The 24,739-nt window shown below is 42.6% G+C and overlaps 1 protein-coding gene across 1 annotated transcript in view; it reads right to left on the bottom strand.

Moving 5' to 3' along the window:
• LOC126184448 (dynein axonemal intermediate chain 3-like) overlaps positions 1 to 24,739 on the bottom strand; it is a 215,446-nt gene that overhangs the window by 90,327 nt on the left and 100,380 nt on the right. The window contains exon 7 of the mRNA XM_049926839.1: positions 7,225 to 7,355. Within this exon, the coding sequence (XP_049782796.1) occupies positions 7,225 to 7,355 (131 nt within the window). The remainder of the gene's footprint in view (positions 1 to 7,224; positions 7,356 to 24,739) is intronic.

Here is a 24,739-nt window from a genome sequence, read left to right as displayed (position 1 = left end):
CCCTTGCTGTCTCTCCATCTCCTTGTCATCCTTCTCTCTCCACGTTACCATGCTCACCCTCGTAGGAGGCTGGTTGTTCTTACCCCCCACAACGTTTCTTTCCAGATCGAAATTAACATGTGTACCAAAGTTCGTTGAAATCGTTCCAGAGATTTAGGATGAGGTTTTTTCCTTCGGCCTTGCCTGTGTACCCACATGTCAATATATTTGACATTTATTTAACATATTTCACACATATTTGTACACATATTCATTCGTATGTCTAGCGCATTTCGCCCAACCGTTTTATTTTCACGCAGCTCAATATTTATGACATTGTATCTCCTGAACTACACTACTGGCCATTAAAATTGCTACACCAAGAAGAAATGAAGATGATGAACGGGTATTCATTGGACAAATATATTATACTAGAACTGACATGTGATTACACTTTCACGCAATTTGGGTGAGTAGATCCTGAGAAATCAGTACCCAGAACAACCACCTCTGGCCGTAATAACGGCCTTGATACGCCTGGGCATTGAGTCAAACAGAGCTTGGATGGCGTGTACAGGTACAGCTGCCCATGCAGCTTCAACACGATACCACAGGTCATCAGGAGTAGTGACTGGCGTATTGTGACGAGACAGTTGCTCGGCCACCATTGACCAGGCGTTTTCAATTGGTGAGAGATCTGGAGAATGTGTTGGCCAGGGCAGCACTCGAACATTTTCTGAATCCAGAAAGGCCCGTACAGGACCAGCAACATGTGGTCGTGCATTATCCTGCTGAAATGTAGGGTTTCGAAGGGATCGAATGAAGGGTAGAGCCACGGGTCGTAACACATCTGAAATGTAACGTCCACAATTCAAAGTGCCGTCAATGCGAACAAGAGATGACCGAGACGTGTAACCAATGGCACCCCATACCATCACGCCGGGTGATACGCCAGTATGGCGATAACGAATACACGCTTCCAATGTGCGTTCACCGCGATGTCGCCAAACACGGATGCGACCATCATGATGCTGTAAACAGAACCTGGATTCATCCGAAAAAATGACGTTTTGTCGTTCGTGCACCCAGGTTCGTAGTTGAGTACATCACCACAGGCGCTCCTGTCTGTGCTGCAGCGTCAAGTGTAACCGCAGCCAAGGTCTCCGAGCTGATAGTCCATGCTGCTGCAAACGTCGTTGAACTGTTCGTGCAGATGGTTGTTGTCTTGCAAACGTCCCCATCTGTTGACTCAGGGATCGAGACGTGGCTGCACGGTCCATTACAGCCATGCGGATAAGATGCCTGGCATCTCGACTGCTAGTGATACGAGGCCGTTGGGATCCAGCACGGGTTTTCCGTATTACCCTCCTGAACCCATCGATTCCATATTCTGCTAACAGTCATTGGATCTAAACCAACGCGAACAACAGCGTCGCAATACGATAAACCGTAATCGTGATAGGCTACAATCCGACCTTTATCAAAGTCGGAAACGTGATGGTACGCATTTACACGAGGCATCACAACAACGTTTCACCAGGCAACGCTGGTCAACTGCTGTTTGTGTATGAGAAATCGGTTGGAAACTTTCCTCATGTCAGCACGTTATAGGTGTCGCCACCGGCGCCAACCTTATGTGAATGCTCTAAAAAGCTAATCGTTTTTATATCACAGCATCTTCTTCCTGTCGGTTAAATTTCGCGTCTGTAGCACGCTATCTTCGTGGTGCAGCAATTTTAATGGCCAGTAGTGTATATCCTGTATAACGATATAAGTTTGCAGGAACATGCAGTGGTATATGTAGCTACTGTCTGTGAAATGTGTTGTGAATAGACTTAGTAATAAAGTCACATTAAATTAAAATGTCTTGTTTCACGCAGCATGTTGCGGAATTTTCTCAGACATTTCAGTGTTTATGACGTCATATCTCCTGCACTATGTGTTGAAAAATGAATTTTTTTGTATTTAAATTTAGCTACATATGCGAAAAGTGCTGCGAATAGATTTAGTAGCGATGAAGTACTAAATTTTAATGTCTTATATGATGAAGCACTTTTTCACGCGTCTCAGTGTTTGTGACGTCATAATTCCTGAACGATGTGTCGCACGATGATATGATTTTGCATGTACATTCAGTGGTACATGTGATTACTGTCTGCAGGATGTGTCGCAAATACAGTTAGTAGTAAAGACACAATAAATTAAAATCTCTTCTTTCACGCAGCAGTTTTTCTGCATGAGCAGCGAAAATGTATTAGTCGTAAATTTTTTCCTTTCTTCATTTTGTGGGGTTGTCAGCGAGAAAAAGATTCATGTAGGTTTGTTTAAAATGTGTGTAAATATCGTTACAATGGTGCCTTTCATTTGAGCCCTGATTTATTCATCATCATCATCATCATCATCATCATCATTTAAGACTGATTATGCCTTTCAGCGTTCAGTCTGGAGCATAGCCCCCCTTATACAGTTCCTCCATGATCCCCTATTCAGTGCTAACATTGGTGCCTCTTCTGATGTTAAACCTATTACTTCAAAATCATTCTTAACCGAATCCAGGTACCTTCTCCTCGGTCGGCCCCGACTCCTCCTACCCTCTACTGCTGAATCCATGAGTCTCTTGGGTAACCTTGCTTCTCCCATGCGTATAACATGACCCCACCATCTAAGCCTGTTCGCCCTGACTGCTACATCTATAGAGTTCATTCCCAGTTTTTCTTTGATTTCCTCATTGTGTACACCCTCCTGCCATTGTTCCCATCTACTAGTACCTGCAATCATCCTAGCTACTTTCATATCCGTAACCTCAACCTTGTTGGTAAGGTAACCTGAATCCACCCAGCTTTTGCTCCCATACAACAAAGTTGGTCGAAAGATTGCACGGTCCACAGATAACTTAGTCTTGGTACTGATTTCCTTCTTGCGGAAGAGAGTAGATCGTAGCTGAGCGCTCACTGCATTAGCTTTGCTACACCTCGCTTCCAGTTCTTTCACTATGTTGCCGTCCTGTGAGAATATGCATCCTAAGTACTTGAAACCGTCCACCTGTTCTAACTTTGTTCCTCCTATTTGGCACTCAATCCGTTTATATTTCTTTCCCACAGACATTACTTTCGTTTTGGAGATGCTAATCTTCATACCATAGTCCTTACATTTCTGATCTAGCTCTGAAATATTACTTTGCAAACTTTCAATCGAATCTGCCATCACAACTAAGTCATCCGCATATGCAAGACTGCTTATTTTGTGTTCACATATCTTAATCTCACCCAGCCAGTCTATTGTTTTCAACATATGATCCATAAATAATATGAACGACAGTGGAGACAGGTTGCAGCCTTGTCTTACCCCTGAAACTACTCTGAACCATGAACTCAATTTACCGTCAACTCTAACTGCTGCCTGACTATCCATGTAAAGACCTTTAATTGCTTGCAAAAGTTTGCCTCCTATTCCATAGTCTTGTAGAACAGACAATAACTTCCTCCTAGGAACCCGGTCATATGCCTTTTGCAGATCTATAAAGCATAGATACAATTCCCTGTTCCACTCATAACATTTCTCCATTATTTGCCGTAAGCTAAAGATCTGGTCCTGACAACCTCTAAGAGGCCTAAACCCACACTGATTTTCATCCAATTGGTCCTCAACTAATACTCGCACTTTCCTTTCAACAATACCTGAGAAGATTTTACCCACAACGCTGATTAAAGAGATACCTCTGTAGCTGTTACAATCTTTTCTGTTTCCATGTTAAAAGATTGGTGTGATTACTGCTTTTGTCCAGTCTGATGGAACCTGTCCCGACTCCCAGGCCATTTCAATTATCCTGTGTAGCCATTTAAGACCTGACATTCCACTGTATTTGATGAGTTCCGACTTAATTTCATCCACCCCAGCCGCTTTATTGCACTGCAATCTATTGACCATTTTTTCCACTTCCTCAAATGTGATCCTATTTCCATCATCATTCCTATCCTATTCTACCTCGAAATCTGAAACATTACTGATCGCATTTTCACCTACATTGAGCAACTCTTCAAAATATTCCCTCCATCTGCCCAAGGCATCCACAGGATTCACCAGCAGTTTTCCTGACCTGTCCAAAATACTTGTCATTTCCTTCTTACCTCCCTTTCGAAGACTGCTAATTACACTCCAGAATGGTTTTCCAGCAGCTTGACCCATAGTCTCCAACCTGTTTCCAAATGTCTTCCCACGATTTCTTCTTGGATGTTGCAATTATCTGTTTGGCTTTGTTTCTTTCTTGAATATAACTTTCTCTGTCTACCTGGGTTCTGGTATGTAGCCATTTTTGATACGCCTTCTTTTTCCTTTTACAGGCTGCCTTGACTATATCATTCCACCAAGCTGTTTACTTCATCCTACTTTTACACACTACTGTTCCAAGACATTCTTTAGCCACTTCTAGTACTGTGTCCCTGTACCTTGTCCATTCCTTTTCCAATGACTGTAATTGACTACATTCAACTAACTGGTACCTTTCTGAGATCGCTGTTATGTACTTGTGCCTGATTTCCTTATCCTGAAGTTTCTCCACTCTTATCCTCCTACATATGGACCTGACCTCCTGCACTTTCGGCCTCACAATCCCAATTTCACTGCAGATTAAATAATGATCAGTGTCATCAAAGAATCCCCTGAATACACGTGTGTCCCTCACAGCCTTCCTGAATTCCTGATCTGTTATTATATAGTCAATGACAGATCTGGTACCCCTGCCTTCCCAAGTATACCGGTGAATGTTCTTATGTCTAAAAAAGGAGTTTGTGATTACTAAGCCCATACTGGCACAGAAATCCAAGAGTTGTTTCCCGTTCCTGTTGGCCTCCATATCCTCTCCAAATTTACCCATAACCTTTTCATACCCTTCTGTTCGATTTCCAATCCTGGCGTTAAAATCACCCATGAGCAGAACACTGTCCGTGTCCTTTACTCTAACAACTACATCACTGAGTGCCTCATAAAAACTATCCATCTTATCTTGATCTGTCCCTTCACAATGCGAATATACTGGCACAATCCTAATTTTCTTACTAGACACTGTCAAATCTATCCACATCAGTCGTTCGTTTACATACCTTATTGCAACTACGCTGGGTTCCATTTCTTTCCTGATGTAAAGCCCTACACCCCATTGTGCTATTCCTGCTTTGACTCCTGACAGGTAGACCTTGTATTCTCCCGCTTCCTCTTCTTTCTCACCCCTTACCCGAATGTCACTAACAGCTAAAACGTCCAGCCCCATCTTACTTGCAGCCTCTGCCAGCTCTACCTTCTTCCCAGAGTAGCCCCCATTGATATTAATAGCTCCCCATCTCATTACCATTTGTTTGCCAAGTCTTATCTTAGGAGTCCCTGTAGTCATGTCCTAGTTCATGAACCACGGGCAACGTATGAGTGGCCAAGTAAGTGGTCCCGACAGTCGGGATACCAGTTACTTTGGAATAAGGCTGGGCATCTCGGACATATTCTGAGTCGTGGTCACCTTTGTGCTCATACGGCAAAGACTACCAAATCCACCGGTTAGTCCCTCAGCCGTTAGGGGTAAAACCGAATGGGACTCGGGGCAAGTAAGGCTAGCAACCTGCTTCCCTGGTACTTTAAATATTATGCTGGCAACAATCAGAGCAAAATGCCTCGGACCTGATTTATTCATTCTCGAATTATTACTGATTTCTCTTCCTTACCGGTGCTGTGAAAACTGTAGGGATTAACAACTGAAAACATTGAGATCATCCACATATAAGGATGTGCACCCGTGTTATCACAGAAGACTTCAACCAACGCTATCAATAACGAGGACTCAGACCATGCACAAATGAAACGTATACAAAATGCGAATGTTATAACATCTCACGAAGGGCTTTTGCAGTTTGGGCGACACACAAACCGGACGAAAACCGTCTTTTCCATTTTGACGTACTGTTTACATATGAAGCTAATTTCTATTTGAACGGAGAGGTAAATAAACAGAATCAGAGATACTGGTCATATGTCAGCCTCGAATGGATAAGTCCGTCGAAGGTACTTCATCGAAGGTGATGGTTTGTTGTGAAATATGGAGTCTTCGTCTTGTTGGGGCCTCCTACATTCAGGGTTCACTAATAGCAGCCGGTTATATGCAGCTGTCAGACCATGTCTGCCGTCGCTGCAGCCTGAACACGGATAAGTCCTATGTTTCTTTCAACACAATGGTGTCCCACCTGATTATTGGCTAACTGTCTGGGCTTATCTAGATATCCAGTTACCCCGTATATGGATACGTCATAGCAGTCCGATGGAGTGTCCGCCACGTTATCTGGATTTAAGTTCACCAATTTCTCTCTGTGGACATATACGAAGGCAATTGGGAATGCGGTGAACATCAGAAACCTTGAATACCTTAGGGAGCGGATTGTTAATGATTGCGCTCGCTTTCCAGTATATTTACTTGTGAAAGACCATAACGAAAGAAACAGTGTGCTGGACAACACGTCGAGGATACCTTTCAGTCTTCATGAGTTATCACCAGAATTAGCCTTGTCCTGAAACAAAAGGTGACATGACTCAAAAATGAGTACAGCTATGCACGAATGAAAGAAACCATTGTTTTTCTCGTGTAATTCTCCATCAGTCTGATATCTAACATTAAACCCTTTCTGTATGCTGATTAAGAGTTACATCTTGGTGGCTTCAAAAATAACCGTCGTATTGGTAACGTAGCTTCACAGGTGCCTCTCCCCCCCTATCATACTAATTGACTTTTTATGTCATTTACACATTTCTGTTGCACAAGGGTGGTTCCACGTCCATGGACTACCTTGTATAACGACAGGAAAAAAAGATAGTAAGCGTTTACACCTTGCTTCCACAAAATGGCGTTAGGGAGCATAGGTTATCTTATGTCGTTATACTTGAATAGACCTATGTTAACGACTAATATATTATTTTAGAAGCAATGGTACTATTTTTTACTTTTGGGAACCAGTTAATAAATTCTAAACATGAGTTGTTTTATTCTAACAGAACACGCAATAAGGTAGTGGAAACCATAACAGACTTTTATGGCAGTATTCGAGCCTTTTGTTGCTGTGTCACATTATACGTCACTTGCCGAGAGATAATTAGAGCACAGTTTTGAAGGTGTCTGTGTTTTTGAAGAGGCCTTACAATTACTCACTACAAAAAATCGTTTTTATTATAACATGCTGATTTTATTTCGTCGTTTGAATATAGTTTTATTACCTTGTAATCTTCGCTCCAAATAGCGAACACTCTGCCTCCAAGACTAATTAATATCTCTTCAACAAAGTGAGACCTTTCCAGCGCTTCTATTGGTCCGTCATGTACATCTGCCATGGAAGTGAACTGCAAAGCTGTGTGAAGATACACAAGTGAGATCTTTCGACCGGAAAAAATAACTACGGTATTTATGGATTCTTCCGTTACTTCTTGGTAGAACAATTCCATATTTAAGTTTGAGTAGCAAAGTACACTGTTTTTGTTCTACTGATTTTTGTTCATTTCATACTGATTTTCGGCTTATTAGGCAACCTTCAGGAAATAACTGACTAGCATCCAAAAGGGACACTAGTTCTTAGGCAACTAAACATAGGCAAAGATACCGTCACTTCCGTAGAGTTTTGTGCATCAAACTTGTTTCTTAAAGATGAAATTACACTTCACACAATGGACAAGGTTAAGCACAATAAATAAATACACAATATTACAGGTAGATGGTTATAATACTAAATTTTGTGAGGTCTTGACATTGTATGAGATACTATTAAATTAAGCCTTCCTCATTAATGTTGTCCAACAAACATGTTTCCTATTGTAAATAGCATTATTAAGTAACAGGCAATATTCAACACAGAACACAGTTAAAATACGTAATATTAAAGTATTGTAAGGTATATTGTTGAAGTCTATGGGGTAAGCAAGGTGAAGAATAGGAATTTATATTGTGTTTTGATTTTGTGTAGCAGAATGTGTCATTGTGGAGGGTGATGGGTATGCGGTTGGTTGACTGCATTATACGAAGCTTAAAAGTGGGGATGTACTCAGCTGTAGTTGATCATTTACAACCAGCTGGGATTTTGAGTTAAATGTGTGTTTACCTCAAGTGCTTCTAAATGGCTTAGTTTTATTCCTTTGTAGGCTATGCGCAGCATCTCTGTGTGGACTTGGTATCTATGTCAGTCCTTCAGCACATGTTCGGCAAAGGTGAAATCTTGTCTATCTCCAGGTGCGTTCGTGTTCAGTCAGACTAGTTGTTATGACCCTGCATGTCTGACCAATATACAGTTTGCTGCAGTCATTGCAAGTGATTTTTTAAACACCACTATTAATAAATCTTTTTTTTTCCATACTGTTGAATAGGATACGAACTGTAATGCCTCTTACATAAAATGAAGTTTTGTAATTGCAGGATTTGAAGGTTTTGGCTAATTTGTCGGATAGCTTTCCAAAATAGGGGGTAGTACACGAGTTGATTTTATATATGACTGTTGCTATAGAGAGGGAATATACATACAGGGTGTTACAAAAAGGTACGGCCAACCTTTCAGGAAACATTCCTCACACACAAATAAAGAAAAGATGTTATGTGGACATGTGTCCGGGACGCTTAATTTCAATGTTAGAGCTCATTTTAGTTTCGTCAGTATGTACTGTACTTCCTCGATTCACCGCCAGTTGGCCCAATCGAAGGAAGGTAATGTTGACTTCGGTGCTTGTGTTGACATGCGACTCATTCCTCTACAGTACTAGCATCAAGCACATCAGTACGTAGCATCAACAGGTTAGTGTTCATCACGAACGTGGTTTTGCAGTCAGTGCAATGTTTACAAATGAGGAGTTGGCAGATGCCCATTTGATGTATGGATTAGCACGGGCAATAGACGTGGCGCGGTGCGTTTGTATCGAGACAGATATCCATAACGAAGGTGTCCCGACAGGAAGACTTTCGAAGCAATTGATCGGCGTCTTAGGGAGCACGGAACATTCCAGCCTATGACTCGCGACTGAGGAAGACCTAGAACGACGAGGACACCTGCAATGGACGAGGCAATTCTTCGTGCAGTTGACGACAACCCTAATGTCAGCGTCAGAGAAGTTGCTGCTGTACAAGGTAACGTTGACCACGTCGCTGTATGGAGAGTGCTACGGGAGAACCAGTTGTTTCCGTACCATGTACAGCGTGTGCAGGCACTATCAGCAGCTGATTGGCCTCCACGGGTACACTTCTGCGAATGGTTCATCCAACAATGTGTCAATCCTCATTTCAGTGCAAATGTTCTCTTTACAGATGAGGCTTCATTCCAACGTGATCAAATTGTAACTTTTCACAATCAACATGTGTGGGATGACGATAATCCGCACGCAATTGTGCAATCACGTCATCAACACAGATTTTCTGTGAACGTTTGGGCAGGCATTATTGGTGATGTCTTGATTGGGCCCCATGTTCTTCCACCTACGCTCAATGGAGCACGTTATAATGATTTCATACGGGATACTCTACCTGTGCTGCTAGAACATGTGCCTTTACAAGTATGACACAACATGTGGTTCATGCACGATGGAGCTCGTGCACATTTCAGTCGAAGTGTTCGTACGCTTCTCAACAACAGATTCGGTGACCGATGGATTGGTAGAGGCGGACCAATTCCATGGCCTCCACGCTCTCCTGACCTCAACCCTCTTGGCTTTCATTTATGGGGGCATTTGAAAGCTCTTGTCTACGCAACCCTGGTACCAAATGTAGAGAGTCTTCGTGCTCGTATTGTGAACGGCTGTGATACAATACGCCATTCTTCAGGGCTGCATCAGCGCATCAGGGATTCTATGCGATGGAGGGTGGATGCATGTATCCTCGCTAACGGAGGACATTTTGAACATTTCCTGTAACAAAGTGTTTGAAGTCACGCTGGTACGTTCTGTTGCTGTATGTTTCCATTCCATGATTAATGTGATTTGAAGAGAAGTAATAAAATGAGCTCTAACATGGAAATTAAGCGTTTCCGGACAAATGTCCACATAACACCTTTTCTTTATTTGTGTGTGAGGAATGTTTCCTGAAAGTTTGGCCGTACCTTTATGTAACACCCTGTATAATAACAATTTGATTCTTTGTTTTTTGTGTAAAATGTTATCAATTAATTCAGGGGTATAGCCACTGTTTGACGCAATATATTTAATGGTGTCTAATTCTATCTGAAAATTCTGATTTGAGATTGATGTAGATGTAAGACGATGTACCATGGAGCGGAAAGCAGCATGTTTGTCTGATATCGGGTGTTTAACCATGTAATGTGTTTCATATTGCCCATTACATAAAAATGTTATTTACAATGAGAAACATGTTCATTACACAATTTATTTACAAGTTCTTAGTTAGATTGTTCTCAAAGTATGGTATCATAACCGTATAATCTGCAATACCGTAAAATTATGGATTTTAATTATTGTTTATAATATTGTCCATTGCATAATGTTTAGTTTATACTGTTAATAAACAAGTTTGTTCAAATGGCTCTAACCACTATGGCACTTAACATCTGAGGTCATCAGTCCCCTAGACGTAGAACTACTTAAACCTAACTAATATAAGGACATCACACACATCCATGCCCGAGCCAGGATTCGAACCTGCGACTGTAGCGCAGCGTGGTTCCTGATTGAAGCGCCTAGAACCGCTCGGCCACAGCGGACGGCACAAGTTTGTTGCCGGCTGGTGTGGCCGTGCGGTTCTAGGCGCTTCAGTCTGGAACCGCGTGACCGCTACGGTCGCAGATTCGAATCCTGCCTCGTGCATGGATATGTGTGTGATGTCCTTAGGTTAGTTAGGTTTAAGTAGTTCTAATTTCTAGGGGACTGATGACCACAGATGTTTAGTCCCATAGTGCTCAGAGCCATTTTTTGAACAAGTTTGTTGCAGAACATAAATGAAGAGTCCTTAGTTTAACAGTTTCTGAGCCAATGTTAAGATCTAACAAAAATAAACCGGAAGCTAGTTTGAATTAAACAAAAATCAGTATTCAAAACAATTGTACTTGTTATTCAACCTTAAATAATTACGTTAGTAGATCCATGAAGTTTATTATAAACAGCGTTGCAATGAAACAAATTACCTGTCATTAGTTCTTCCTTAGTGTCGTCTAGCATGTAGTTCATTTCCATCAGAGTTGCGTCGGTGGCTCCGAAGTGAAACGGCTTCTGTGACAGATGTCTTTCTAAAATAGTGAGTTAGTTACGGTTTCAGTACACATTAAATTATACCTAAGTAAAGGCTGTAGATTTTATTTATGTGTGATTTATGAGGATCATGCTTAAAAGAAAAAGTATGTTACCTGTACTGCAAAGTCATCTTAAATTATTACAGCAACAGAAGTTTTTTAACGTTGTGATACGATAGGTACGTTTGTAGTTTACGTGTTTCACTGAGCGAGGTAGCACAGTGGGCTCTTATTCGGGAATATGGTGACTGAAATCACATCTTCGTCTAACAACTGTAGGCAACGAGATGCCGTTAGTGTGCCCTGAATGAAGAAGGGCCCAAAAATACGACAGCCCCGTATTCCACACCAAACCATAACTTTCCATACGCCACATACGGGCAATGGATCCATCACGTGAGGTTTCCTAGTTCAGATTTTCTTTCTTGCTTAAAATCTGACTTTATTAAAGTCTTTTCAAAAGCATTTTGAAAAACACTTTCTTTCATTGCAGCTTTTAGAGTGCGTGTAAGCAGATACTGCAGTGTTTTACGGACCTGTGAGCTCTGCCTGCAATATAGATAAACACAGGCAGCCACTACGTTTAGAAGGGACGGTGATTGATCCAGTAGGTCCCACAAAGGTCTCTCTGCTGTTCTGCGCTTTTTGAGTAACGCAAGAACTGTGGTAGAGGCAGCCTGGGTCCTTACCAAGGCGTAATCTTAAACTTTCGAATTATCTTCCCCTGAGAAACTGAATAAAATACACTGAATATTTATAAATACTTAGAGAAGTTAAAAGTGTTCCAGACCACTCTGCAATACAGAACATCGACCAGGATCATTGTCCTACTGTGTATCGCCATTGATTCAAGCTTTCTGATCCCACGTAAGATTATCCCTTTCTGCACTGTAATACCCTGTTGTATGAAGTTTGCTTTTACTAAAACGCAACAAATTTCTCGATAAGGCAACATAAAATCATTGTCTATCAATGTTCGAAACTAGCCCATCCACAGGAGTTCCTTGGGAAAGGACAATCTGATGGAGTGTGTATTGTGTTAACTAAACGAAACATTTTTTTAGCCTTGTTTCACAAACTTTACTGTTATTCTACGACATAGGTTTCGGCCTATAAACCAATTTTCTAATACGTAACTGATCCCAAAGATGAGAACCAAGCAATGATAAACATATCAACATTTTAAATCTATCGTTTTTTACTTGAACTGTAAAAGTTATCTCAGTTGACAATTTTGACAAATTACGTATGGATTTACAAAATTCATCAGGACAGTATTTACAAAATTCATTACTACAGCGTTTACAATAACTATGGCTAAACGTACACCGGAGTAGCTATGGAATTTTTTTTAATTATGTTAAAGAAGGCACGAAAGGTTTTCCTCTGTGTACGAGTTGCAACATTGTCTAAAAGGGGTCAATAATTGAACTGAGTTTGTAATGAATGTGGGGATAAGCTCAACTGTTTCGTAATTTCTAAAATTTCTGAGTGAGCTTTGTACCCTTTCCTTCTATCTCTACGGTTATAGATTTGTGGTTTTCATTTATACAATGATCGGAAAAGGATGAATTTGGCTTCTTTAATCTCCAACTTCTATGGTGTTCTCCGAATTAAGTGCAGATTGACCACCCAGTCTATCCAACATAGCAACACCGATTCTCTCGGCAGATGATCTTATTAACCTCACTTTTCATGATATCTGTTTGTTTATCTCTTGATCTGAATAGACTTTACCTATGTGTGGGACACAGAGAAACCCTTTGCTTTTAAAATGTGGCTTATCCTGTTTGAAGTTTTACCAGTAAAAGGTAAATTGCGCCAATTTCTTTTCGATCTATCTATATTGTTCATTGGGTAGTGTAGGGACAGTAGGAATCTGGCTTGCTTCTTCAGTTTTTTAATGAGAATTTTATCAATAATGTCGGAATCAAATTCTTTATTTATGGCTATTGTTTTTTCTGTATTTACTTCCTAGTCATAACCTTCTTGGGAGATGGAGACAGAAAAGAGAGAGCGTGGATCATGTGGTGGAAGACTGCATGTTTGTTGGCTGTGCGATGATGAGAGGTAGCTGGGATGAAGGTGTATTTTTGGTAAATTTTAAATTTGTGGTCGCTCTTTTCTATATGTAAGCTGATGTCTAGAAAATTAATGCTGGAACCCACTAACTCCATACCGAATTTTATGCTGGTATGCCATTGATTCATGTTTTCCATGAACATGTGTAGGCGTCTAGTGGAAGCTTTCCACATACAGAGAATATCATCGACATATCTGCATCGATACATAACATATTTTGTCAATGGTTCACTCTTTAGAAAATCAGTCTCCCACTTGTCCATCAACTTTTATGCTAGTAATGGGGACAAGGACGACTCCATTGCCAGAACATCTACACTACTGGTCATTAAAATTGTTATACCAAGAAGAAATGCAGATAATAAACGGGTATTCATTGGACAAATATATTATACTAGAACTAACATGTGGTTACATTTTCACGCAATTTGGGTGCATAGATCCTGAGAAACCAGTACCCAGAACAACCACCTCTGGCCGTAATAACGGCCTTGATACGCCTGGGCATTGAGTCAAACAGAGTTTGGATGGCGTGTACAGGTACAGCTGCCCATGCAGCTTCAACACGATACCACAGTTCATCAAGAGTAGTGACTGGCGTATTGTGACGAGCAAGCTGCTCGGCCACCATTGACCAGACGTTTTCAATTGATGAGAGATCTGGAGAATGTGCTGGCCAGGGCAGCACTCGAACATTTTCTGTATCCAGAAAGGCCCGTACAGGACCTGCAACATGCGGTAGTGCATTATCCTGCTGAAATGTAGGGTTTCAAAGGATCGAATGAAGGGTAGAGCCTCGGGTCGTAACACATCTGAAATGTAACGTCCACTGTTCAAAGTGCCGTCATGCGAACAAAAGGTGACCGAGACGTGTAACCAATGGCACCCCATACCAACACGCCGGGTGATACGCCAGTATGGCGATGACGAATACACGCTTCCAATGTGCGTTCACCGCGATGTCGACAAACACGGATTCAACCATCATGATGCTGTAAACAGAACCTGGGTTCATCCGAAAAAATGACGTTTTGCCATTCGTGCACCCAGGTTCGTCGTTGAGTACACCATCGCAGGCGCTCCTGTCTGTGCTGCAGCGTCAAGGATAACCGCAGCCATGGTCTCCGAGCTGATAGTCCATGCTGCTGCAAACGTCGTCGAACTGTTCGTGCAGATGGTTGTTGTCTTGCAAACGTCCCCATCTGTTGACTCAGGGATCGAGACGTGGCTGCACGATCCGTTACATCCATGCGGATAAGATGCCTGTCATCTCGACTGCTAGTGATACGAGGCTGTTGGGATCCAACAAGCAGTTCCGTATTACCCTCCTGTACCCGCCGATTCCATAGTCTGCTAACAGTCATTGGATCTCGACCAACGCGAGCAGCAATGTCGCGATACGATAAACCGCAATCGCGATATGCTACAATCTGACATTTATCAAAGTCGGAAACGTGATGGTACGCATTTCTCCTCCTTACACGAGGCATCACAACAACATTTCACCAGGCAACGTTGGTCAACTGCTGTTTGTGTATGAGAAATCGGTTGGAAACTTTCCTCATGTCAGCGCGTTGTAGGTGTCGCCACCGGCACCAACCTTGTGTAAATGCTCTGAAAAGCTAATCATTTGCATATCGCAACGTCTTCTTCCTGCCGGTCACATTTCGCGTCTGTAGCACGTCATCTTCGTGGCGCAGCAATTTTAATGGCCAGTAGTGTATTTGCTTATAGCTGCTCCCTTGGAAGCAGAAATAATTTCGATTTAAACAGCAATCCACTGCACTAATTATCCTCAGCTGTTCTTCTGTATTAATACTGTGTAAATACAATAATTGTAACACAATACCTACAAAGTCTTTCACAGGAATGATTGAGCGGCTCTCTAAGATACTATGGTGAAAGCCTACGAACTGCTGAGTGAAAGAGAATCGCAGATAAACTGGAATAAAGTAAAAAGTCTGAACGAACAGTAACAGCTTCCGTCTTTGGTTGAATAACATAATATTTTTCACCAGCGGTGCAAAACGCAGTAACTACAGAAGAGTGAAGGCGGTCCAACAAAAATGAATTGCACATACAGGAAATGATCTTAGTAAACATCTGGGACAAAAAATTATTTACCTCCATGCGACATGATGTAACACAAGGTCTAATGTTCGTAACGGCCTCATTTCGGTGAGGAAGAGAGTCCACACGTTTTTCAGGTATGTCGTACCCAGCTGAAGCCACTCATTGTTTATTAGATTAAGCGGAGCCAACAAACTGCTGGGGTGTGGACTGCTACGTTTCACTCTCTGTTGCAAATAGTCCAAGACGTTTTGTGTGGGATTAAGACTGAGTGACTTTAGTGGACCAGTCGAGGTGCAACAGCGTTTCTGAGAGTTCGTCAAACGAGAGATCTACATCTGCATGTCAACTTTGCAATTCACACTTAAGTGCCTGGCAGAGGATTCTTCGAACCACCTTCAGACTATTTCTATACCGTTCCACTCTCTATTAGCGCGTGGGTAAAACGAGCGCTTAAATATTTCTGTACGAGCGCCGATCTCTCTGATTTTATTACGATGATCAGTGCTCCGCATGAAGGCTGTCGACAGTAAAATATTTCCACATTCACAGGAGAAAGTTGATGATTGAAATTTCGTGTCACGATCACGATGCGACGAAAGACGCCTTTGTTTTATGATTATTACTCCAGCTCGCTTGTCATATCCGTGCCACTCTCTCCCCTGTTTCCCAATAATTAAAACGAGCTGCCCTTTCTTTGAACTTTTTCGATGTCCTCCGTCAATCCTCACTGGTAAGAATCCCTTACCGCACAGTAAAGCTCTAGCAGAGGACGAACGAGGCAGTCTCTTTAGTAGACATGTTACGTCTTGTAAGTGTTCCGCCAATAAAACGGAGTTTTGCCTTCCCCACAACATTATCTATGAGATCGTTCCTGTTTAAGTTGTTGTAATTGTAATTCCTAGGTATTTAGTCGAATTGACAGCCTTTAAATGTGTGATTTAGCGTGTAACCGAAATTTAGCGGATTTCTTTTCGTACCCATGTGGATGGCCTTACACTTTTCTTTATTCAGAGACATTTACCAGTTTTCGCACCGCAATTACCACTTTTCGCACCGTAGAGAAATTGTGTCTAAAACATTTTGCAATTGGCTTTGATCTTCTGATGACTGTACTAGACGGCAAATGATTGTCTCCTAAATCGCTTATATTGATTAAGAACAGCAGAGAGTCTATAACACTTCCTTTGGGAACGCCGGATATCACTTACTTGAGGATTTTCCGTCGATTACCACGTACTGTGACCGTTCTGACAGAAAATCCATTCGCACAACTGAAGCGATACTCCATACGCTCGCAATTTTATTAAAAGTCTCTTGTGAGGAATGATGTCAAAAGCCTTCGGGAAATCTAGAAATATGGAATCAATTTGAGATCCCTTGTCGATAGCACTGATTACTTCGTGCGAATAAAGAGCTAGTTGTGTTTCATTAGAGCGATATTTTCTGAATCCGTGTTGTCTATGTGTCAGTAGACCGTTACCTTCGAGGTAATTCATAGTCTTTCAACACACTACAAGTTCCAAAATCCTACTGCCAATCGAATTCAGTCATATGGGTCTGTAATTCATCGGATTACCTGTATTTCCTTTCTTGAATATTGGTATGACCTGTGCAGCCTTCAGATCTTTCGGTAACGATCTTTCGTTGGGCGACCGGTTGTATAAGATTGATAAGTATGGCCCTATCGTGTCAGAATACTCTAAAAGCAACCTATTTGGTATGCTGCCTGTGCCAGAAGACTTGCATTTATTAAGTGATTTAAGCTGATTTTATACACCGACGATATTTACTTCTAAGCTACTCATGTTGGCAGTTTTTCTCGATTCGAATTCTGGACTATTTACTTCGTCTACTTTGATGAAGGAATTTCGGAAATATGTGTTAATAACTCTTCTTCAGAGGCGCTCTCATCGGTAATAGCACCGCTGGTATCACTCACAGAAAGTATTGACTGTGTTTTGACGCTGCTGTACTTTACATACGACCAAAATCTCTGGATTTTCTGCCAGATTTCGAGATAGAGTTTCGTTGTGAAGATGTATGCGTGCAGCGCCTTGAGTACGGCTTGTGTCATCTTGGAAGACGGGAGCGTCTGCAGTATATTCACCATGAACATGTAGAAGAAAGGCAACACTTGATCGCAGAGGATGTTCAAATAAGCATCATGTTTCAAGCGTTCCGTGTGTGAGTCAGTAAAAACGGAACACTGATATGATCACTTTCAACATCTACATCTACATCTACGTGATGACTCTGCTATTCACAATGAAGTGCCAGGCAGAGGGTTCAATGAACCACCTTCACGCTGTCTCTCTACCGCTCCACTCTCAAACGGCGTGAGGGAAAAACGATCACTAAAATTTTTCTGCGCGAGCCCAGATTTCTCTTATTTTAACGAGGTGATCATTTCTCCCTATGCAGGTGGGCGCCAACAGAATGTTTTCGCAATCTGAGCAAAAAAATGGTAATTGAAATTTCATGAGAAGATCCCGTCGCAACGAAAAACGCCTTTCTTTTAATGATAGCCACTCAAGTTCACGTATCATGTCTGTGGCACTATCTCCCGTAATTCGAGATAATACAAAACGAGTTGCCTTCTTTGTACTTTTTCGATGTCATCCGTCAGTCCCATCTGATGCGGATCCCACAACGCACAGCAATACTCCAGAATAGGACGGACAAACGTGGTGTAAGCAGTCTCTTTAGTAGATCTGTTGCACCTTCTAAGTATTCTGCCAATGAATCGCAATCTTTGGTAACTCTACCCACAACATTATCTATGTGATCGTTCCAACTACACTCCTGGAAATTGAAATAAGAACACCGTGAATTCATTGTCCCAGGAAGGGGAAACTTTATTGACACATTCCTGGGGTCAGATACATCACATGATCACACTGACAGAACCACAGGCACATAGACACAGGCAACAGAGCATGCACAATGTCGGCACTAGTACAGTGTATATCCACCTTTCGCAGCAATGCAGGCTGCTATTCTCCCATGGAGACGATCGTAGAGATGCTGGATGTAGTCCTGTGGAATGGCTTGCCATGCCATTTCCACCTGGCGCCTCAGTTGGACCAGCGTTCGTGCTGGACGTGCAGACCGCGTGAGACGACGCTTCATCCAGTCCCAAACATGCTCAATGGGGGACAGATCCGGAGATCTTGCTGGCCAGGGTAGTTGACTTACACCTTCTAGAGCACGTTGGGTGGCACGGGATACATGCGGACGTGCATTGTCCTGTTGGAACAGCAAGTTCCCTTGCCGGTCTAGGAATGGTAGAACGATGGGTTCGATGACGGTTTGGATGTACCGTGCACTATTCAGTGTCCCCTCGACGATCACCAGTGGTGTACAGCCAGTGTAGGAGATCGCTCCCCACACCATGATGCCGGGTGTTGGCCCTGTGTGCCTCGGTCGTATGCAGTCCTGATTGTGGCGCTCACCTGCGCGGCGCCAAACACGCATACGACCATCATTGGCACCAAGGCAGAAGCGACTCTCATCGCTGAAGACGACACGTCTCCATTCGTCCCTCCATTCACGCCTGTCGCGACACCACTGGAGGCGGGCTGCACGATGTTGGGGCGTGAGCGGAAGACGGCCTAACGGTGTGCGGGACCGTAGCCCAGCTTCATGGAGACGGTTGCGAATGGTCCTCGCCGATACCCCAGGAGCAACAGTGTCCCTAATTTGCTGGGAAGTGGCGGTGCGGTCCTCTACGGCACTGCGTAGGATCCTACGGTCTTGGCGTGCATCCGTGCGTCGCTGCGGTCCGGTCCCAGGTCGACGGGCACGTGCACCTTCCGCCGACCACTGGCGACAACATCGATGTACTGTGGAGACCTCACGCCCCACGTGTTGAGCAATTCGGCGGTACGTCCACCCGGCCTCCCGCATGCCCACTATACGCCCTCGCTCAAAGTCCGTCAACTGCACATACGGTTCACGTCCACGCTGTCGCGGCATGCTACCAGTGTTAAAGACTGCGATGGAGCTCCGTATGCCACGGCAAACTGGCTGACACTGACGGCGGCGGTGCACAAATGCTGCGCAGCTAGCGCCATTCGACGGCCAACACCGCGGTTCCTGGTGTGTCCGCTGTGCCGTGCGTGTGATCATTGCTTGTACAGCCCTCTCGCAGTGTCCGGAGCAAGTATGGTGGGTCTGACACACCGGTGTCAATGTGTTCTTTTTTCCATTTCCAGGAGTGTAAGTACTTAGTTGAATTCACAGTCTTCAGATTTGTGTCAGTTATCGCGTAATCGAAATTTAGCGGTTTTCTTTTAGTACTCATGTGAATAACTTCACACTTTTCTTTATTCATGGTCAACTGCCACTTTTCGCACCATACAGATATCTAAATCATATTGCAATTCGTTTTGGTCATCTGATGCCTTTACAAGACGGTAAATGACAGCATAATCTGCAAACAATCTAAGACGGCTACTCAGATTGTCTCCTATGTCGTTAATATAGATCAGGAACAATAGAGGGCCTATAACACTTCCTTGGGGAACGCCGGATATTACTTCAGTTTTACTCGATGACTTACCGTCTATTACTACGAACTGTGACCTTTCTGACAGGAAATCACGAATCCAGCCGCACAACTGAGGCGATATTCCATAGGCACGCAGTTTGGTTAGAAGACGCTTGTGAGGAACGGTGTCGAAAGCCTTCTGGAAATCTAAAAATATGGAATCAATTTGACATCCCCTGTCGATAGCACTCATTACTTTATGAGTATAAAGGGCTATTTGTGTTTCGCAAGAACGATATTTTCTAAATCCGTGCTGACTACGTGTCAGTAAATTGTTTTCTTCGAAGTACTTCATAATGTTGTCGTTCGTCTTTCTGTTTGTCTACCTCTCTGTCCGACTGTTAAAAACCCATTTTAGCCCGCATCTCGTGGTCGTGCGGTAGCGTTCTCGCTTCCCACGCCCGGGTTCCCGGGTTCGATTCTCGGAAATGTCAGGGATTTTCTCTGCCTCGTGATGGCTGGGTGTTGTGTGCTGTCCTTAGGTTAGTTAGGTTTAAGTAGTTCTAAGTTCTAGGGGACTGATGACCATTGATGTTAAGTCCCATAGTGCTCAGAGCCATTTGAACCATTTTGAATAACCCATTTTGACAGGAACGAGTAGACGTATGGAGTTGAAATTTATGTTACATACTAATAATATTTACGGTTCCTTAGCGCTGTAAAACTTGAAGCTTCTAAGTGAATGCAATCAAAGATACAGTCACTAATGTCACATGTCTTGATACTCACAAACTCACTTATCAAAACCTATGGGATACTTTCCGTTGGCCTAGGCTCACGAAATTAGGCAAGAAGCAAGGTTTCATAGTACAACTAACAGAAAAAATCTGAAAATTGTTAATTTATAACTACATTACAAGAAAAAAATTGTGTCATTTGTTATCCGACTAACTGCCTGTCCGTCTGTCTGTTAAGACCCTTTTTTTCTCAGAAACGGATAGACATAGCAAATTGAAATTTACGTCGCACACTACGGTGTATGGACGCATGACGAATGAATATACGTAAGCTTCTAATTCAATGCAGTCAGAAGATACAGCCATTTATGTCACTATTTTGATTCGCAGAAACTCACTCGTCAAAACCTGTCAGTTACTTCCCGTTGACCTAGAATCATGAAATTAGGCAAGAAGCACCGTTTTACAGTACAACTTAAGGAAAAAATCCGAAAAGGTCAATATGTAATTATATCAAGCGAAAAAATATTATGTTGTTGTTCTCCAAAGTCTTGGAATTTCCAGGACCGAAATCTTGCCAATATTGACATCGATAACAGACCAAAATCGTCGAGATTCTCTATTCACGGGATGGATGAACTATCTGTATACATGATTAGTTTGGTACGGAACCCTCGTTGGGCGAGTCCTGCTCGCATTTACCCGAATTTTTTATATCATTTTTCATTAGTTCCAGGCGATGCTCATGTCATTAGATTTTTCCTCAAGGAAGCGTTATAGGCTCTCTAGGAGACAATTTTCAGTAGCCGTCTTAGATTGTTTGCAGATGATGCTGTCATTTACTGTCTTATAAAGTCATCAGATGACCAAAACGAATTGAAAAATGATTTAGATAAGATATCTGTATGGTGTGAAAAGTGGCAATTGACCCTGAATAAAGAAAAGTGTGAAGTTATTCACATGAGTACCAAAAGAAATCCGCTAAATTTCGATTACGTGATAAGTCACACAAATCTGAAGCCTGTAAATTCAACTAAATACTTCGGGATTACTATTATAAATACCATAAATTGGAACCATCACATAGATAATCTTGTGGGTAGGGGAACCAAAGATTGCGATTATTGGCAGAACACTTAGAAGGTGCAACAAGTCTACTAAAGTGACTGCTTACACCACGCTTGTCCGTCCTATTCTGGAGTACTGCTGTGCGGTGTGGGATCCGCATCAGGTCGGACTGAAGGATGACATCGAAAAAGTACAAAGAAGGGCAGCTCGTTTTGTATTATCGTGAAGTAGGGAAGATAGTGCCACAGACACGATACGTGAATTGGAGTGGCTATCAATAAAACAAAGGCGTTTTTCGTTGCTACGGGATCTTCTCATGAAATTTCAATCACCATTTTTCTCCTCCGATTGCAAAAACATTCTGTTAGCGCCCACCTATACGGGGCTATTACAAATGATTGAAGCGATTTCATAAATTAACTGTAGCTCCATTCATTGACATATGGTCACGACACACTACAGATACGTAGATAAACTCATAAAGTTTTGTTCGACTGAAGCCGCACTTCAGGTTTCTGCCGTCAGAGCGCTCGAGAGCGCAGTGAGATAAAATGGCGACAGGAGCCGAGAAAGCGTATGTCGTGCTTGAAATGCACTCACATCAGTCACTCATAACAGTGCAACGATACTTCAGGACGAAGTTCAACAAAGATCCACCAACTGCTAACTCCATTCGGCGATGGTATGCGCAGTTTAAAGCTTCTGGATGCCTCTGTAAGGGGAAATCAACGGGTCGGCCTGCAGTGAGCGAAGAAACGGTTGAACACGTGTATCTGGACATGCTGGAAAATTGGCTCATGCCATAATAGGAGACCGACAGCACCGACTTCATCTTTCAACAGGATGGTGCTCCACCGCACTTCCATCATGATGTTCGGCATTTCTTAAACAGGAGATTGGATAACCGATGGATCGGTCGTGGTGGAGATCATGATCAGCAATTCATGTCATGGCCTCCACGCTCTCCCGACTTAACCCCATGCGATTTCTTTCTGTGGGGTTATGTGAAAGATTCAGTGTTTAAACCTCCTCTACCAAGAAACGTGCCAGAACTGCGAGCTCGCATCAACGATGCTTTCGAACTCATTGATGGGGACATGCTGCGCCGAGTGTGGGAGGAACTTGATTATCGGGTGTCTGCTGAATCACTAAAGGGGCACATATCGAACATTTGTGAATGCCTAAAAAAACTTTTTGAGTTTTTGTATGTGTGTGCAAAGCATTTTCAAAATATCTCAAATAATGAAGTTATTGTAGAGCTGTGAAATCGCTTCAATCATTTGTAATAACCCTGTATAGGGAGAAATGATCACCGCGATAAAGTAAGAGAAATCAGGAATCACACAGAAAAATTAAAGTGCTCGTTTTTTCCGCGCGCCGTTCGAGAGTGGAACGGTAGAGAGACAACTTGAAGGTGGTTCATTGAACCCTCTGCCAGGCACTTTATTGTGAAAAGCAGAGTAATCACGTAGATGTAGATGTAGATGGGAAGAATTACCTCAAAATATAATACCATACGTCATACGCGAAAGAAAATAAGCGAAGTAGATTACTTTTCGTGTCGAACTATTACTTACTTCAGATACCGTTCGAATAGTAAAACTGGCAGCATTAAGTCTTTGAACAAGATACCAAATGTGGGAAATCCTTGTTCATGTCGACGATAACCTGAATGGGTACTCTCTAGTCGTAATACAAAACACCTCAAAACATCACAAAACTACCTCCGACTTGAACTACACCATCCATATCCTGCGTGATAAATACCTCATGATCCCAACGGTCACTCGAAGTCTTGCATCACTTGCGAAGAGACAAAACCGCAACACGTCGAACCACACAAAAGCCTCCAGGTCAGCAGTTGTCTAGTTTATGTGTTGTCTGACTCACTGAAGATGTTCAACTTTATATGTTACTGTGAGCAATGGCTTTTTGGGAGGTACTCGGCTGCAGCTGTCCACTGGATGCTGTTCACTTCGCATTGTTCATTCGGAAAGTGGTTGAAATTGGCCAGCGTTCGCTAACAGCAGCAATTGCTGTTGGGTTTGAAACGGACTGTCGTTGACGTGGCACTTATCTCCAGCTTCTACGGCTAGGATCTTTCTACGACCACTGGTCTTAAGCCGTGCTACGTGACTTGCAGACATGTTGACACACCAGCAAATCGGGTGACTTCTTTCACGGTTCGATCATGAGCACATCCAAACACGACAGGTCCTTTCTGCCGTTCTGTCTCATCTCCACGCTGACCCATCGTAATGGGCTGATTACATACGAGCAACTGACGTATCCACACTACTTTATTGTTACGACTTTCATTAGCACTGGAGAAGCAAATGGCCGTCTGCTACCAGTTCTGCACTATCTCCATGCCTCCAAACGGACCATTGTGCCCTTTTAAAGCAGTGAGTAATCATTTGTCTATTGAGACTACTTTTGTCTGTCTGACGTCTTTCATCGCCGTTCTGCAGGTTCTTCTGTCGCCTGAGAAGTTATCATTCATCTTAGTCAATTGACGGTCCTTCCCAGTGTGTAAGCCACAAAAGGGGGCACCGGCTGGTTCCCTAATAATATGTTTACGACCTCTACGGACAATGCTGCTTGCCGCACGGCTCCATGGGGACCCTATCCGTTCGTACTGGCCTAATGACTACTGGCCGAGGAACTCTCGCTTTCCGCCAAGGACGACTCTTCACACACCTGCTCGCCCAAATTCTGTAATATATCAACGGTTGACGCAACTGCATTCAAAGGCCCACATGGAATAATTGAGGCAGTTTGTGCAAGAAAAGCTCGTAAGACAAAATGGTTACTTCATATAGGACAGTTTAAATATTTACTTTTAATATTTTTGAATAACAACCTGATTCTAATATACAAGTATATTTGAATAGAATTTATACTACTATTAAGTAACTCACGTTTTTAATGTGAAAAATAATACTTCTGATAAACAGTTATTGGCCAATTTCCTACAAGTTAGTGTCATTAGGTTATAATGAGCAAACGTTCCTTTTATCAAATGTTATTTTAACCCTCAGACCATATTAAAACATAAATGTAACAAAATT

The sequence above is a fragment of the Schistocerca cancellata genome, chromosome 4 (assembly GCF_023864275.1).
Source record: "Schistocerca cancellata isolate TAMUIC-IGC-003103 chromosome 4, iqSchCanc2.1, whole genome shotgun sequence".
Lineage (NCBI taxonomy): Eukaryota > Metazoa > Arthropoda > Insecta > Orthoptera > Acrididae > Schistocerca > Schistocerca cancellata.
Note: the sequence above shows the minus strand (reverse complement) of the source record. Positions and strands in the feature narration are given on the sequence as shown.